The 17827-nt window shown below is 55.0% G+C and overlaps 1 protein-coding gene and 1 long non-coding RNA gene across 2 annotated transcripts in view; one reads left to right on the plus strand and one right to left on the minus strand.

Annotated features, from left to right (window-relative positions):
• Positions 1-263: 263 nt before the first annotated feature.
• LOC311510541 (complement C3-like) overlaps positions 264-17827 on the minus strand; it is a 45764-nt gene continuing 28200 nt past the window's right edge. Inside the window, exons 28-41 of the mRNA XM_084610279.1 lie at positions 17472-17622; positions 16438-16601; positions 13736-13894; positions 13316-13375; positions 12846-12936; positions 10111-10162; positions 9033-9120; positions 8256-8345; positions 7202-7307; positions 5967-6056; positions 5165-5254; positions 4067-4150; positions 1401-1536; positions 264-1049 (exon numbers count right to left, since the gene is read on the minus strand). Of these exons, the coding sequence (XP_084466405.1) occupies positions 908-1049; positions 1401-1536; positions 4067-4150; positions 5165-5254; positions 5967-6056; positions 7202-7307; positions 8256-8345; positions 9033-9120; positions 10111-10162; positions 12846-12936; positions 13316-13375; positions 13736-13894; positions 16438-16601; positions 17472-17622 (1503 nt within the window). The 3' untranslated portion in view covers positions 264-907. The remainder of the gene's footprint in view (positions 1050-1400; positions 1537-4066; positions 4151-5164; positions 5255-5966; positions 6057-7201; positions 7308-8255; positions 8346-9032; positions 9121-10110; positions 10163-12845; positions 12937-13315; positions 13376-13735; positions 13895-16437; positions 16602-17471; positions 17623-17827) is intronic.
• LOC311510549 lies at positions 9205-12394 on the plus strand. Its single transcript, XR_014709107.1, has 3 exons — positions 9205-9323; positions 10477-10531; positions 12152-12394. It is a non-coding gene; the product is annotated as an uncharacterized lncRNA (long non-coding RNA).

The raw sequence follows: 17827 nt of genomic DNA on the forward strand, positions 1-17827 counted from the left end.
GGGTGCTTCTAATGCAGAGTCATTCTGGAATAAAGTCACCTTTATTCCAGGCTATTTTAAATTATTTGTATGATCACAGCACCCAGGACCGCACCGTGCCAGGCGCTGTACAACCACAGAATGAAAAGACAACTCCTGCCCCAAAGATCTTACCATCTAGAGCATCCACATGGCGCATTAAGTTTCCCTAGGGTTATAGAGGGCTTGGAGTCAATCTAAAGCAGCCCATGAAATAAATCTCCCCTTATGGGTGCTGACAGCCGTTTCCCTGCTGCCGCAAAACTTTATTCACATTCGTGGGATAAAACAGGTACAAACCCAGACAGATGCCTCAGGATAGCTCCCTCAGGAGGCACAAAGTTTCTGGATTGAGGATTCAGAGGGGATGGGCATTGTAACAGGTGCTGTACAAAGGAGTATTCAGTTCAGTTCAGGGACGGTTGAAGTGTGCCACGGTGTAAAGAAATGACAGAGGCCTTGGGTATCTCAGAGGTGGGAATGACCCACACAAGCTACGGTTCCGTGCTCTGTCCTCTGTGTCCAGAGAGCTTGGATCAGTAGAAATCGCAGAGCAGGGGGTATTACAAGGATAATAGAGGGTTATGGAAAACAGCAGTGTCATGAGCTGTGTACACGTCCACTGCTGCCCTCTACTGGATGGAATTTGAACTGCATAACTGTGTGTCATAAGCCCATGCTACGAGCAGCTGTAGGAGATTCTCCTGCAGATCCAGAGGCAGGGGACTGCATGCAGGAGGATGTGAGTCCTACCCCTGCTGCTGTGAAATGTATAGAGGTTCTGCCATGACTCCAGTTAACATTATAGATGGGGGCATGGGGGACAAGGGAGACCTCCCCACAGAAAGGGTGACAGCTAGTGACATTCCTGGGTCCTCCTCTTCTCGGCCTATGAAGGGCAGCCGTTCGTCATCATGTGCTGGGCAAACTCCTCCAGCCCCTTGCAGAGGGCACGGAAATGTCCCTGTTGGCATTCCATGGGGTTTGGCCACAGCTCAACCCAGGAACCGCTCCCGAGCAAGTAAGCCATCCTGGGAAAGAGAGCAGGAGGAAACATTACCACAGCCCTTCGCGGGTGAGGGGGTGACCCCGCATGTCCAGCGTACAGCCTGGCAGAGATCACAGGGCATTAAGGGGAACCACCTCCCATTGTTAGTACGGGAGCACTTGGCTCAGGGCCCCACTGTTGCAGGGTGCTGCACAGAGCAGGAACTGAGGCACAGAGATGAAGTGACTTACCCAAGATCACATGGGGTCAGTGGCAGAGCTGGGAATTGAACCCACTTCTCTTGAGTCCCAGCCTAGTGCATTAACCACCAGCCCACTCTTCCCCCCCTTCCTCATAATCCTCCTGCCTCTCCAGGAGCCTGCTGGAGACTCACTCAGTCTTCAGATCCCACAGGTCACTGCTGAGGCCCCAGATCAAGTAGCTCCTGTTCTCCAGCAGGTTCAGGGTCGCCTTGCAAGCCACTGGGCTGATAAATCGACGGGTCTTCCCCTGGATGCCTTGCTCTGTCCCTTTAAAAAAAAAAAAAAGCCAGCGATGGCCTATGAGCGTGGGGAGCAGAATGATCGCTGATGGCAGATCAGCGAACAGGAGCCAGACCCACTGCAGAAGAGTCTGATCTCAGTTAAACAGGTACCAATCCAGAGTGACTCTCGATTTCAAAGGGGTCTCTTTTAGTTTGACATGTGCTCAGAATCTGTCTCCCTGGGGTCGCTCTGGATTGACATTTGGAGGATAGGTCCATCCATAACTGTTAGCCAAGATGGTCAGGGATGCAACCCCATGCACTGGGTGTCTCAAGCCTCTGACTGCCAGAAGCTGGGAGTGGACAACAGGGGATGGATCACTCGATGATTCATTCCCTCTGAAGCACCTGGCATTGGCCACCGTCAGAAGATAGGATATTGGGCTAGATGGACCATTGGTCTGACCCAGTATGGCCCAGTTCTTAGGACATCGGGGCAGGTGAGTTCAAAATCCCTGTCAATAGAGTCACTCCTGATTTATGCTGGTGTAAATGAGATCAGAATCTGGATTCCTCTGTCTTGTTGGAAAAGGGCTCCCATGGTCACAAAACATGGAATCACAGTCCTTTAAATAGGGGGCGTTTATTAAAGGAAACAATCAGAGACTCTAACAAACTGGCTTCCACAGAGCTTGACACGCAACTTTGTATCTCATGTTTACCAGGGACCACATGCTGTCTGGGCCTCTTCATTGCACAGCGACAGTGAGTGACTGAAATATATACTGCAAGTAAACATGTGGCGGGTTTGATATTTAGGCTGGGCTTCTCAAAGGAGTTAAAGGGATTTAGGAGTCCAAATCACACTGACTTGAGTGTCTATCTCCTCCAGTCATCTTTGAAAACATGCAGCTGAATGGGATGAAAGCAGCAGCCGGCTCAGGGCCGGCATCACAAAGGGGCCTGGCTGCCTCTCAGGCAGGGATAACGCTGATCAATGTTTTTTTAACAGGACAATTTTCCATTGCAAAATACCGGTTTGTTGAAATCAGGAGGAACGTGTCGATTCGGACAAAACTTTGTTTAAAAAAACGTTGAAAGGAGTGTGCTGATTCAGCCAAAATCCTCCACTTTGGGACTGGAATACTGAGGGTTTTTTTGGTTCGAAAATTATTTTATTTTCTACTAGAACCGTCGGGAAAGTCGAGATCAGAACGGAAGCGTTTGGTTTGATCGCAAAGGAGCGTTGCTGCTGACCCGAATCAAAATTTGGTTGAGCAGGAAGTTTCGGTTTTTGGCTGTGTTCTGATCTAGAACGAAGACAACGTTTGGAAGTGTCGGCCTCTCCCGCGGAGCCCCTGGCAGGCTCAGGGAGCGGTTAGGAGACTACCAAGGTCGAAGCTGACAGCTAAAAGCCACCGGGAGGGACGCGGGGGCAGCGCCATGCTGGAGATAACTGGAGCATTGATCAGTCTGGAGCGTTTTCTAGCCGCGCACCTCAGTGTGACGGGCTCTCGGGGACGGGCAAGGCCGTTTTTCACAATGTCTCTGATGATACCGATGGGCATGGGCAGAGCTGGGGGGGGAACACAGGACTGGAATAGCAGGCGGGCTGTGGGGTAGGATTAAGGCGCATCAGCAGAGCTAGGGAGAGGGAAGCCCAGGTGTGGCATGGCCGGTACCGGGTTTACAATGATGCTGTGGCGTTGGGCTCACGCTCAGAGGGGGCCCTGGCCCCGGACCATGGCCCCGCCCCCTGTGGCTCCACCCATGGCTTGCTCCTCTCCTCCCCACTTGCACTGGGGGGCGGGGCCTTGGAAGGAAGAGACTGAGCAGGGGCGGGGCCTCAGGGCAGAGCATGGGAGGGGTCTCGGTGGGAAGGGGCTGAGCAGGGGCGGAGCGGGGGACAGGGCCAAGGTCTGGGTGCCGGGGCCCACAAAAGATTAATCCAGCCCTGGGCATAGCAGGGGGTCTAAGGGACATGACTGAAGGTGAAAGGGGAGCCCAGGGGGCTGTGGGTCAGGATGGAGTGGCACCGGCAGAGCTGGGGGGGGAAGGGGGAAGCCCAGGGCTGGGCCAGCAGGGGGCTGTGGGTCAGGATGGAGGGGCACTGGCAGACCTGGGAGGGGGGAAGCCCAGGGCTGGGCTAGCAGGGGGCTGTGGATCAGGATGGAGGGGCACCGGCAGAGCTGGGGGGGAAGGGGGAAGCCCAGGGCTGAGCCAGCAGGGGGCTGTGGGTCGCTGTGGGTCAGGATGGAGGGGCACTGGCAGAGCTGGGAGGGGGGAAGCCCAGGACTGGGTCAGCAGGGGGCTGTGGGTCGGGACTGTGGGGCATCAGCTGCGTGGACTGACTTCATGAGCCCTCCTGAACTGTGCGGTTCTCAGCTGGTGCCATGTACTCCATCGTTTTCAAGGAGCACTAAATTCACCTCCCCAGATGTAGAGAAACAAAACGCAGGTTAAAAGCCCCTGAGTGGGGGACGGCGGATGAGAGAGGAGCAGCATTGCACCCTGTGATGAGGACAGCCAGCACGCAGGGTGAGACGCGGACAGACATTCACCGCAAGGGCCGTTACCTTCCTTAACGACCTGCACGATCCTCATAGTGAAGTAATTGTACATCCCGTTCTGCTCCACCTTCACCAGCCGAGCTTTATAGACTGGGGGAGAAGATGGCAGTCAGAGATCTGTTAAAGCCCGAAGGCACCATCGTGACCGTCTAGGTGGATCTACAGAATACAGGCCAGATACCACGGTGATGGGGGTGTCTGCAGGGGACTGGACTTGATGACCCAGAGGGTCCCTTCCAGATCTGTGTCTTATGGGACAAGAACCTGTACAGAATAGAATCAAATCCCATCCACTGGGGCAAAGGGGCAACACCAGTTGTCATCTAGAATCCCACTTGCTCAGCGCTTGGCTGCTTCCTTGATCAGTGAGGGCGTGGGATGTAGGGTCCTATATCAATGGGTCTCAGGCACTAAAGGGGAACCTGCAGGTGGGGGTGGGAATGGGCTTGATCCAGGTTGTCTTGCTGTGTAAAAGGCCTGGGGGAAGATACATGATGAATTCAGACTCTTCCCCACCCCCGCACCAGAGGGCTCTGTGTTTGCCCAGAGAGCGGATCTCCCAGGCATGGCTGTCCTCAGTCTAACTGGGAACGGGGAGTGGGTTTTATTCAGACTGTTTAAAACTTGGTGGGTTTTAAATATTTAACTCAAATGGCTGAGCAACAGGTGGGGAAAAAACACTTGTTAAAAAAGTTCAGCCATTCATTTCAGATAAATCATTGTACCTAGGTCTTATCATCGTTAGATCTCAAATTAGGTCAGTATCATTATCCCCATTTTATAGTTGGGAAAACTGAGGCACTGAAGGGATATGACCTGCCCAAGGTCATCCAGCAGGCCAGAGGCAGGAACAGATCCCAGCTCTGCTGAGTCCCAGCCCAGAGCCCCCATCTCTGTATCAGCCAAGGAATGTGGTGGAGTCCACACGTACCCTGTTACATGGCCTGCTGCCACTACGCTCATTGCAATTATCTCTGCCCAGATCAGGAGTTCATTGCCTCTGGGATCACTGGCAGATCTCGCCCCACCACCCCCCAGCTTTGGCCCTCCCTTGGACAACAGCTGATCAGGAGAAATAGGGCCAGAACACAGGGCCTGTCTTACCATAATCCACCCCAGCCTCACACGCGGCTTCGATGCGGACAGAAATGTCAGCAGGGGGTTGTTTAAATTTCTTGATCAGGCTGCATTTCTCTGGGGACAGAAGCAGACGATCCTAGTGAAGTAGCAGGTTTACAGCCCCTTTCACACCAGGCTTTCGCTGCCCTTTACGGACATGAATGAATTCAGCTTCACAGCCCCCATGGGTGATGGGTGGGCGTCACCCTCATTGCACAGACAAGGAAGCTGTGGCATAAACAGGGCAATGAGTTTGCCCTAGGTCACATGATGAATCAATGGCAGAGGTGGGAATAGAATCCAGGAGTCCTGACTCCCAGCCCTCCACTGCTCTGACCACTAGTCCCCGCTCGCTTCCCAGAGCGGGGAATAGAACCCCGGAATCCTGACGCCCAGGCCTGTGCCCCCTCCCTGTGGGAAGGTCCCAGAGGCAGCCGGAGATCAGGGCCTGGCCAAGGGGAAGAGGTCACTTTGCATGTTATCTGTACGAAGGTGGGAGCTAGAAGCGTCCACAGATTCTCCCCACCAGAGAATCAGGGAGGGAGAGTTCTAGGAGCGCAATCTGGACCCAGAACCATTAAATCCCCCAAGCTCGCCCCACGCTGAGGGCTGCTGATCCCAGAGCTGCCACGGGCCAGCACCCGGCAGGGCTAGTGCATTAGTGCTGCATCCCCCGTGCTCTCACTGGCCCAAGCCCACTAGGTCAGTCGTGGTTCCAACCTGTAGCATAGAAGCCAGTGAAGGGACAGGGCAGAGAAATTTCCCCCTCCCTTTGGTCTCCCTTTACCTTCCATGCAACGGCAGGCGTCTTCCTCACACAGCACCTTCAGCAAGCCGCTGTCTTGGGTTGGATGGTAAAATTTTGTGCAGCGGTTTTCTGAGAGAGAGAGAAAAGGTTTGTTACTAAGTGTATAATGGTAACACCTAGAGTTTGAGTTCACACCATGCACAGATGCACAATGGGAGACAGACCCCCGTGCTGGGACACGGACACTCACACAGTGAGAGCAGGGCCGCCTCGTGCCAGATGCTGTACCAACAGCGAGAGACAGTCCCTGCCCCGAAGCTCTACGGGTAAAGGACGGGTTATTCTGTCCAGAAAATCTGGCTTTGATTCCCTGGGGAATCTCTTTGTGTACTTGAGGATTTTATCCAGCTGCCCATCACTGTAGTATCTGGGCATCTTCCATGTAAAATCACTAGCGAAGTCCTTTGTGAACTTAATGGAGACTCTGGCTTGTCTCCCTTTTTAGAGCTAAAACTCAGCTGGGGAAGGGGTTTGATTTTATTTTTGAGATTTTATTTCTGTTGCCCATCCTGTACTGCCCCCTCCTGGCCTAGTGTGGCACTGCAAGCACCTTCTGCTTCAGTTTCCCTTTAGAACTCCACACAAAATGTATACGTTCAAATTCCCCTGCCGGGGTTCTTCTTTATTAAACACAAATAAAATTGAATTCAAGGCTTTTCCCTTAGGGTCAGGGGGGTTGCACAGCCACCTGCCTTTATGGGGCCTCTGTTTCTCCTGGCACTCCTCACCTTTAGGAGGGCTTCTCTCTATCAGTACCCCCCTACTAATGATGGGCTTTTATCATGCCCAGGTGCTCGTTAGTCAATTAACTACCCAGGTGGGCTCATTCCCCTTAAATTAGCTCCTCAGAGGTTTGGATGCTCTGGTTTAAAGAGGCTAGCAAACTGGTGATCATTTCCTTTTGGGGGGAGGGGGGGCAGAAGGGGACGGAAGTGTTATTCTTATGGTAGAAAGGCTGTTTCCAGAAAGGAAACTGAGTCATAGAGTGACAAGGTCAAAAGCAGAGCTGGGGAATCAAATCCAGATTTCCTGCCTCACAGGCTAGTGCCCCAGGCACTGCCCTGGTTTGCCTCCCTGAAGAGCTAGTCGGGTGATAAGGCTCAAGCCTGGCCTGACTGGGTAGCACACTGCACCAGGGTTCTGTCTGACTGTTTGCTGGGGCCAGCGTGCTTTGCTGGGCGCTAACGAGATGAGCGAGTGATGAATGCTCTAACCCAGGGAGTAGTACTCGTACACCATCACGGCTGCCGGCTGGATCAGACCCACTTCGAAGTGCTGGTGAGCTTTAAATTTCAGACAGTCTGTCTCTTTGCTGGACACCTAGCGAGGAAGAGAAAGGCCCTTAGGAGCTGCAATGGCATAGTCATTGCAGGCAGGAGAGAGTGCCAATAGCATGGCAAAGGGCCCGATTCCCAGTTACTCCACTCTGCACTTGGGACAGGGGGCACAAGGGGGTGGCAGGGGCTTTAAACCCCATCCCCCTTTGTGCTCCCCATATTGCGTGACTGTGCAGGGCCCCAGTGTAAATTAGAGCCGCTTCAGGGCTGCTCTACAGTTCTGGCCAGGTGCCTGATCTGCCCCTTACACTGGGAACTGGGAGCAGGGTGGATGCTGGATCCTTATGCAGTTTGGGGAGATCCCCTTCCCCAAATTAGAAAACATTAGCGGGAACATTGCCCCCCACCCCCAATCAGGGACTTCTGGGAGCCACCCAAATAGAAATATTGGTCACACTTTGGAATCGAACCTTACTCTGAAGGGCTAATGCATGATGAATGGAGGCTATCCCCATGTCAGCCAGGAGCAGGATGTGCCACAGACGACTATCAGCGGAAGGAGTTATAGGCCATGTCTACACAGCAGTTGGGAGGTGTCATCCCCAGCTTGGCAGACGCACACGTGAGCTCGTGCCTGAAAACAGAAGCATGGCTGCAGCCTCACGAGTCACAGCAGCTCAGGCTGGTTGCCCAACTCTAGTCTGGTCTGAGAGCTCGGCTGGCTAGCTGCTGCAGCCACGCCGCTATCTTTAGTGCACTAGCCTGAGCTGGGAATCACACCTTCCGCTGCAGTGTAGACGTACCCAGAGATGGGTTAAGCAACCTACTGATCTGCTGGGCTCCAGAACAATTGATTGGCCATTTATTAGTAGCTCTGAAGCATTTATTAATCCATTATCAGTGGGACCTTAATATTAAGTGTGACAAAGAGAGAGAGAGAAGGTGGGGAAAGAAAGAAAGAGAAAGAAGGGGGGGGATGGCCAAGCCGTACCTTGTCTAGATAGAGGATGAGGGAACCTCTCTCAGACAGATCCGTGTCCAGTTCAAACTTGGAGATGTATTTGTCCACACGGTTTGTGAGCTGGGCATGGAAATCAAACTGATCAGCCAGTAGAATCCACAAGCTGGACGGTGCCCACTTGGGCCCCCAACTCTTCGAAAGCTTTGGGGGTGCCCAGCTTTGCCCCTCCTGACTTCACACCCCCTTTTCCACCCCCCTACTGTCTGCCTCTTGCTCTCCGCTCTGATCCCATGAACAAGGCTTGGCCCACTGACATTCCCAGGGTCTCAGTCCTCTTGTGACACCTGGACAGGGCATCGACCGTGTGAGTTCCGCGCTCCTCACCCTCTCCGGATGTGGTTCAGCCCTGCCTGGGGGGGACCCCGCATTAGGAATGAGAGGGGAGCACCATCTCCATGGCCCATCTGACACAGGGGCTGCCAACGAGGGGGCTGGTTCGTGCCAATGACACAGTGACTTTCCTGTCCCACTAGGAACTGGGCTGAGAACCCACCACACAGCCACCAGCTGAGAACACCTACCGCTGCCCCAGTCTGTGACCGAGAATGACCAAGAGGTGAAAGGCACCAAGCCCCTGAGTCATGACCCAACAAGCATCAGGAGGTTGTGATGCCCTCCCCAGATTGCTAAATTTGTGTGTGTGTGATCCTGGCATGGAAGAGGTTAAAACCCCTGCCCGAACCACCACTCTTAGGTTGGTCCCAGGGGAGCAGCCAACTCCCCACGCGTTGAGGGGGTGGGGCTCACCTTATCCAAGTCGTCCATGTCTGGGGAGAAGCCGGTGGGCATGGAGACGTCTAGGATGGTCATGGTGGAGTCCACCGTTCCCAGGAACCTGGAGGATGCAGAGAGGATTTGGCTAGGAAAGCACCTGCCAGGCAACAAAGCGGATCCTCTCTGGAGGCCACCGGCACTGACCAGTGGACGCTGGCTGGACGAAGCCACTGGGGAGGCTGCTAGCCCAGCCGACTGCCTCCACGGCCCTTCCTGGTTGCAGCGGGAGAGGGGACGCGTGGATCCCAAGTAGCACCAATTCAGGTATCAATGGCTGCCGGACAGACCTCGGTGGGGAAAGCAGATCCTGGAGGCCACCCCCTCAAAAAATAACCCCTTGGGGGGCTGTGGAGGGGTGTACTAGCCCTTTAGGGGGCAGTCTGGAGCTTGTACCCAAAACAGCCGGGGTGCAGCCAAGGAGATCTGCCGGCCTTGGGGTGGGCACTATAGCCAGGAAAAGAAAGCCGAACGGGGTGGGGGGAAAGGATGGGACTGGAAATCATGCATGTTGTAGGCCCCAGGTTCCAGATCCTCCAAGGTATTTAGGTGCCTAATTCCTATTGGTTATTATTGTTACAGGGACAGTAACCACTAGACCAGGGGTTCTCAAACTTCATTGCATTGCAACTGCCTTCTGACAAGAAAAATTACTACACGACCCCAGGAGGGGGGACTGAAGCCTGAGTCTGCCTGAGCCCCACCGCCCAGCATAGGGGGCCAAAGCCTGAACCCCACCACCCAGGGCAGGGGTCCAAAGCAGAAGCCTGAGGGCTTCAGCCCCAGGCAGGGGGCCTGTAAACTAAGCCCCATCACCCAGCAAGGAGGGTCAAAGCCTGAGCCCCACTGCTCAGGGCTTCAGCCCCAGGCCTCAGCACGTCTAATGCCAGCCCTGGCAACCCCATTAAAATGCGGTCGTGACCCACCGTTTGAGAGCCGCTGCCCTAAACGGAGACATGGACACACACCTCAAGCCAGGATCTGACACACTCTCCACCATTCTAGGGGGGGGGGGCGGCTGTGGGGGGGGTGATGGCTGCCGGGGATGACTCACCGCATGCAGATCTGGATGAACACAGAGGCCAGGGCTCCTTCTGGCTTCTTGGCTGCAAAGACCCATCAACACAGCAGGGGAGTCACATTCCTGTCTCATCAATGGTGCCCCCCCACATCACCAGACCCATTTAAAAATGGTTCCGGAGAGGAAACGCACCAGGATCATCCCAAATTTATTCCCAGGGGAGGACTCCCCCCTCCTCAGGGATTCCCCCACCCCACTTACAGACACAGTCACACAAGATGGGCACCAAACTATCCCAGCCTGTTGTACACTGGTCCTTATCCTGCTCCCGTCACCCAGTCGCTCATCTAAGCGACATGATTCTCATCTGTCCTGTGTGGTTACTTGTCTCTCTTTCAGTGCCTCTTTGTCCTCGTGTCTCCTTTGGGAAGTGCTTGGGACCTGACAGTTAAAGGTACGTTGGTGTTTACCTCTCAGTGGTTTCAATAGGAGCTAGGTGCCTAAAGACCTTTAAATATCTGTCCCTTTGAGATCCACTGATGAAAAGCGCTAGATCAGAGCTCCGGGCTATTGCTCTTTCCGCACAGGACTTCTCCTCTCTCTCCAAAGTATTTCTCTGGGCCCCATCGCCATATTATCTGAGCACCTCACAGTCTGCCCTCGTTGTGGGGGAGGGAAGTCCCATTTTCCCCCCATTTCCAGATAGGGAAACTGAGGCACAGAGAGACTAAATGACCGGCCCAAGGTCAGACAGGAATCTGTGGCAGAGCAGAATTGAACACGGGTCCTTGACTAGGCTCCTTCCTTTGTATGCAGCTCTCTCACATCCTCTCAGTTCCTCCCTTCTCATAAACCGCCCTAATCTTTTCAATCTCTGATACAGTTTTCCAGGGAAGTGTCAATTGTGACTAGTTTGTCTGCCAAGTGCAAGTTGCTTCCGTCATGGGAAGAAAAAGGATCTTGTGGTTACTGGCATGCAAATCAGGAGCCCTAGGTTCTAGTCCCAGCTCTGGCAGAGGGGTGCGGTCTAATGGTTAGAGCAGGGGGACTAGGAATCAGATCTCCTAGGTTCTATCCTTGGAGGGGAATGGGGGTCTAGTGGCCCAGGTGGGGAATAGGAGCCAGGGTTCTATACCCAACAGTGCTGCTGAGTGACCTGTGCCTTAGTTTCCCCATCTCTAAGTGGCTAACACGTTCCCCACCACACTGGGACCTAATTAGGTTCTGAGATCAAAGCCTGTTGAAGAAGCAATTTTTCTTTTAGTGGGGAAATTCATCCACACCCCAATCTGCTTCCCCAGCCCCTTGCAGCTCCCGGCTAATCATGAGCCACGGGAGCAGTTGCTGGGAGAACCCCTTGCTCAAATGCTGACCGTGCGCACCCCTGCTCCAAGCAAGCCCCAAGCAAGCAGCTGGAGTCCGGTTCTGAAACAGCCTGAGTCCCAAATAAAGCCCAGATCTTCCCCCGCAGTGACTCTGAAGATGGAGACAGAGGCAAATCAACAAGGTCTTTCCCTACAGGGGAGCTTGTGACGCAGTCTGATTGAACCGATGAACGATAATGCCACGGTTACACAATTGCAACAAGTCTTGTACAAAGCGTGTCATACGAGGTGTCAATGGAAAAGTGATGATTTGCTAAGTAGGACTGTCCTGTTCATATGCATGGATCATCTGTGTACCTAAAGTTACGACTGTTGGCCAGGGACTTGTATTTTACACATGTGCTGTATTCCTGGGTAACACCCACCAGATAAGATTTACATCAAGGCTGGACAGCTGTGTGGTGGTGGCCCATTAAGGACACTTCACCCTAACAATGGGCCACAGGCAATGGCTGCCCCTGTGAATTATCGAACTTCCCAAGGAGGGGTGATCATTGTCCATGTGACCCAGACGCCATCTCAGGTCAGTCACTTTGCACAAACAGGTTTCAGAGTAGCAGCCGTGTTAGTCTGTATTTTCCACTGAATGCATCCGATGAAGTGAGCTGCAGCTCATGAAAGCTCATGCTCAAATAAATTGGTTAGTCTCTAAGGCGCCACAAGTCCTCCTGTTCTTTTTGCACAAACAGAGACAACATGTCCCTAGGCACATGGCAGAGGAGATAGAAGACCCCTGAGACAGCTTCATTTTGCCACTTTCCTGCCCTGATTCTCTGGCCTGTGAATTTACAGTTTTTGGAGCATTTTGAACTATATGGACTGCGGACCTTCGAATCTTTTGGAAGTTCCCAGAGAGACTTTACAAGCCAGCCATCTATTGCATCGTTGCTACAGGACTTTGCAATTATTTGTATGTATATTATCTTTTCTTCTTTTCTTTTCTTATTAAACCTTTAGTTTTAGTTACTACAGGATTGGCATCAAGATGATTATTGGGTAAAATCTGAGTTACAGATTGACCTGGCTAAGTGGCTGATTTCTTGGGATTAGAAGGACCCTACAGTTTGATTAAATTGGTTTTCAGTAACCACTCATCATAAAGTTGAGTGGCTTTTCTTACTGGCTTGCTATAATCTCGTGACAGAATAACCACCAGTGGGGGGTGAGTCTGCTCTAGTTTTTCACCAGTTTATCCTGAGTTTGGCATTCTCAGCTGTGACCCACTGAGGCTTGGTGACAGGGCTCTGTTCCTCAGCCAGCTTAGAAAAGGGGTAAGCTGCATGGAGGTTAACCCCTTCTCACCAGGGTATAGATAGCCATCTTGCGGCCTTGCACCCCTCAAACCAGTCCCCTCTCCCCTGATCAGGAATCCCAGGTCTTTACCATCAGGTGCCCTTTGCACAGAGACGCTAAAGTCAAACTTCTTGCAGGCTGCCGCCCCCTCCGTCAGGGGAGCGTAATAAACCGTCATCACCTGGGAAAGAAAGGGGCGATGAAGGGACGGATATTGACCAGGCTGCTCCGGCCCAGGGGTCTATGGGGAGGAGTCTCGGGCAAATCCAGGCTGTCGCAGGATTCCTAGGGCCAGATAGAAATGGCCAGACCGGAGAGAAGCTCGGGTTGGCGGAGAGAGAGACGGAACAAGGGATGCGGCCTCCCCAAAGCATGTCATTGCCCGGCAGCCCTGCTCAGATCCATCCAGCAGGGGGCAGCACTGAGATTGGGGGGCAGTTGCTGCCCCCTCAGATCCAGGAAGATCCCCGCCAGCTGGCGAAATGGACTTTCAGAGCCACACGCTGTACATCCAGGAGCCCCCTAGGCCGACGGGCGGGTTCTCAGCAGCCCATACGTACCGACAGTGTCCCTTTGCCGTGTCCCTTGGCAGAGACAGTGAAGCCGTCGGTCAGCTTGGTCTGTGGGGATGGGAGCGGGTAGGTTAGCGACCATGTTGTCCGAGACACAACTGGTTTGTTCCCCGAGTAAGGCTGGGTTTCCCCAGTTTCTGCAGGGGGAAGGCACTGCCCCCTGCCCATGGCACCCCCTCACCCTAGGGCCACCCCCCAGCCCTGCCTCCTCACACGTGGCCAATTTCCCACCCTCCGCGTGGTCTCTCTCCACAGTGACCGTGCCATCCCCTTGCCGTTCCACCGACCCCTCACGCCTGCTCCTCTCTGCTCGGCAACAGGAACTCCTGCTGCCATTCACCCTCATCCCACCCTCACCCATGCGGGGCGTTCAGCCCGGTCCCCCCTCTCCAAGCCCCTGGGACTTACCCGCTCCGTCCGGGCTACCATGGCATTGTCCCGGTTGATCCTCCAGAGCAGGGGCCTGCTCCGACCCGGCAGGTTAATGGAAACGTCCAGGGCCGTGTCCTTGGTTTCCGACACATCCATCTGGTACTGGGCCAGAGCCTGGAAGACCATGATCGTGGCCTGTCGCGAGGAAGGGGCAAATGGGTTAATGCACAAGGACCCAGAGGGACGCCCAGCAAACCCCGCAGCAAGACCCCTGCGGATGGGGTGCAGGGTGGCTGGAAATGCAGTGGCGGCTCTAGGGAGACCAGTGGAAGCTACGGCTTTGGGGAGGTGGGGCCCCGAGGAGACGGATGGGGGTGGCGGTGATTTGCGCTAAAAAAGGGCTCATCAGTAAAAGAGAGAAAATTTTACGCCACGGCCACGAAGGAGAACTGTGCTACTCCTTGGAGCGGCGACCAAGAGCAGGGAGGGGAGTTTTCCTCTGCGTGCGAAACGCTGCAACGCCGGGGGCGCTGGAATGTGGGGGGCAGGGGGCCATGGCCCCATCACTTTTCAGGCAAGCCACAGTGCGGAGGGGGCAGAGAGGAGTGAGCGGGGTGTGGGGTCTTTGGGGTGAAGAGGCAGCGCAGGGGCGGGGCATCAGGGTAAGGGGCAGCGCAGGGGCGGGGCATCAGGGGAAGGGGCAGCATGGGGGTGGGGCATCGGGGGAAGGGGCGGTGCAGGGGGGGAGGCTGCGCCTAGTTCTGGTGTGTGCAACAAAGGACGTGGGAATATTGGAACGGGTAGAAAAGAGCCACGAACATGATTCGAGGGGCTGGAGAAAATGCCTTTAGTGAGACACAGAAGGAGCTGAATCAGCTTCTCAGAGAGATCAAGAGGTGACTTGATAACGGTGTGTAAAGCACCTTTGTGGGGTGGGGGAGCCCCGGGTTCTAAAGGGTGCTTTGATCTAGTGGAGGAATGCAGAACAAGAACAAACAATAAGGCCAGACAGGACCATTAGACCATCTAGTCTGACCTGCTGGATTTCACAGGCCAGGGAACGTCACCCAGTTATCCTGGCATTGAGCCCTACCACTCTGTTAGGCGGAAGAAGGCCTTCCTGGAAGATGCTTTCGTCATTCTCTGTGCTCTGCGACATGCTCCGTGGACTGCCTGCTTTAGTCAGTGGGCTGCCATCATTAGGGACCAGAGTGAACACATTCTTCTGGTGAGCCACAGCAAAAAAGGAGCAAATAATACTCCATCACCAGCATTAGCTCCTGAGGGTTCAAACACCCCAGTGGGATAGCGAGGGGTCAGCTCCTTTCTCCCACAGCCATGTCAGACAGTCTGCAGACTCAGGCAGGCAGTGCACGCTTGGCTGGCAGCTTCCACAAAAGGCTAGAAGCTGAGATTCCGTGGCACAATTCTGTGGCCCCGGGGCAGATTCTGGGGCTTCATGGGATCTGCTGGGCCCTGCTTGCGCATTGTGGGGTGAGGCCTGACCCAAGATGCAGGTGGTTCAGACGCAGCCCATCTCGATCTCACCGGACCAACCCACGTGTTCACTGAGCTGCTGCCAAGTTTTTAACAAGAGGCTGCCCCTCAGTCTGTGATTAACCCAGGGTGGCTGGGCTGCACTTCCCCCTTGGAACAAAGAACCGTCTGTCTCCCATGCAAAACACAGGGCTGATAGCAACCTGCCTTGGCAAGGGAGTGTGGGAGAGGCCTTCCTGGGAACTGGGAGGGATACAGATAGTGCTGGAGGCTGGCAAGGAATGGGGGTGGGAGACGAAGGCTTTGGAAAGGGGATAATCCTGGGGCGGGGCATAACCCCTCCTTGAGGAGGAAGGCAAGGCTCTGAAAGGGGCAATATTGGGGGGCATATTCCCCTTGGGGGGCAAAGGCTCTGGAAGGGGGTAATTCTGAGGTAACATATCTCCTCGTGGGGACTGGGGGTGGGGGGATCCCAAAGGAGATGTATTCCCTCCTAGGAGCAGCGGTGGCAAAGAGTCTGAGGGGCATAATCCTGGGGGGCGGGGGACAGGAGGAGGGGGTGTATCCTACTCCTGGGAGCTGGCAGGGGGAAAGAGGGGGAAGGCCTAAGCCCCAGCAGCAGAGCAATGGCCCACACCTCACGGCCATCTGGCCATGGGGTTTTAGCAAGAAGCTCCCCAGAGCCCCTTCCCATCACCTGTGACGTTGGCAGCTTGCCTAGAGCCAGAGGGACACACTGAGCACCCACAGGCTGGGCTTTGGGGTGGGAAATGCTTTACAAAGGCGGCGGGGGGGGGGGGATCACTGTGCTTTTCCGAGGAGGAAAATGAAGCCCGGAGAAGGAAAGGGACGTATCCAAGGTTGCAGAGTAACACAGTGGAAGAGCTGGGAAAGATCCCAGGCCCCCTGCTCTAACACTAGAGCCCACTCCCCTCCCAGAGCTGGGAAGGGAACCCAGGAATCCTGGCTCCCAGTCCTATGCCCTATCTGCAGGGCCAGGTCACCCCACTACATAAGCCTCCCTAGGGTGTGGCATAGTCTCCCATGGGACAAATAGAAGCCCCATGCCAGGAGACGTCCCCAGAGATGGGATGATGCCCTGGACCCGGCAATATGCTGCAGTCAGCGGCTGGGCTAATTCAGCAGAGCCAGCTGCCAGATGGATCCTCACCTGCCATTTCTCATGTCACACGTGGGCCCGCCTCGGGTCTGGGTCAGGGATCCGCAGTGGTGATATTTACCTGGGTTGAGCCGTAGCCTCCTCCATAATACCGCTGCTCCGTCAGCCACCGGACAATGGGCCCTGTCAGCTCCAACCTCTTCTGCTTCAGCAAGGCCAGCAGGGCGTAAGAGGTGGATTCGATGGAGTAGAGACGGGACTGGGGGTCGGCCCAGTGCGTTCCTCCTGCGGAGCAGCGAGGGACCCGCCCCGTCACATACACAGCTGGCAGCTAGCACAGAATAGCCTGGTGCGTCTGGGAGCGGGAAGGGGTATCGGTCTGGGTGGGCCCGTTGGCCTGATTTTGGGGGCAGGGAGGCAGGATACCAGGTTGGATGGGCCCATTGGTGTGATCATAGAATCACAGAATATCAGGGTTTGGAAGGGACCGCAGGAGGTCATCTAGTCCAACCCCCTGCTCAAAGCAGGATCAATCCCAAACTAAATCATCCCAGTGCTGTAGTTATGGGGGGGGAGACACAAGGCAAGGTGGGGCTATTGGTCTCATCTGAGGTGAATAGGCACCGACTCCGTGGGTGCTCCAGGGCTGGAGCACCCATGGGAAAAAGAAGTGGGTGCTCAGCCTTCACCAGCCACAGCTGTTCGGCGGCACCCCCGATCAGCTGATCGGAAGCGCTGCCAAACAGCTGTTTGGTGGCTGAGGGAGGGCAGCAAGCAGCAAGCAGCAGGTGGGCGGGTGCCTTGGGGAGGGGCAGAGCATGGGTTGGAAGTGGGAGAGCGAGGGTGGGGCCTCGGGGGAAGGGTAGGGTGGGGGCAGGGCCATGGGGCAGAGCAGGGGTGGAGCACCCTGGGGAAAAAAAAAACCCAGCGCCTAGGCTGAGATAGCAGGAGATACCAGGGTAGCCGGGCCCATGGCTCTGACCCAATGCAGTGCTGGGGGAGATCTCAGCCCAGCTGGGCCTGTGGGTCTGATCTACACAGCAAAGGAGAGGTGGGATACGAGGCTAGTCAGCCCAATGGCTTGCCTGTCTCAGCGTCTCTCCTGCTGCCCGCCTGAGACGCAGACGTGGATTCTGGAGCCAGAGACTCACTCACCCGTGGAAAGCGCCATGAGCCTGTCTCCTGCTCCAGCGTGGCCCAGCAGCGCCAGTGCGTAGGACGTGATGGCCACGGAGTAGGGTTTCTTCAGGTCTTTCATGCGCCTCGCCAAGTAATCTCCAGCCTTCGTGATGCTTCTGCCCAAGCTCTGAAAAGGCACCGAGACCCCAGAGCCCACATTAGAGCCCAGAAGGGAGAGAGCGTCGACTAGGGAAACCGAGGCACGGAGAGGGGAAGGCATATTTTCCAAGGTTAAAAGGCGAATCAGCAGAAGAACCAGGAATAGAACCCAGGAGTCCTAGCTCCCAGCCCCCCGTTCTGACAACTAGACCCCCACTCTCCTCCCAGATCAT

The sequence above is a fragment of the Lepidochelys olivacea genome (assembly GCF_965140295.1).
Source record: "Lepidochelys olivacea isolate rLepOli2 genome assembly, chromosome: 20".
NCBI classification, from domain to species: domain Eukaryota; kingdom Metazoa; phylum Chordata; order Testudines; family Cheloniidae; genus Lepidochelys; species Lepidochelys olivacea.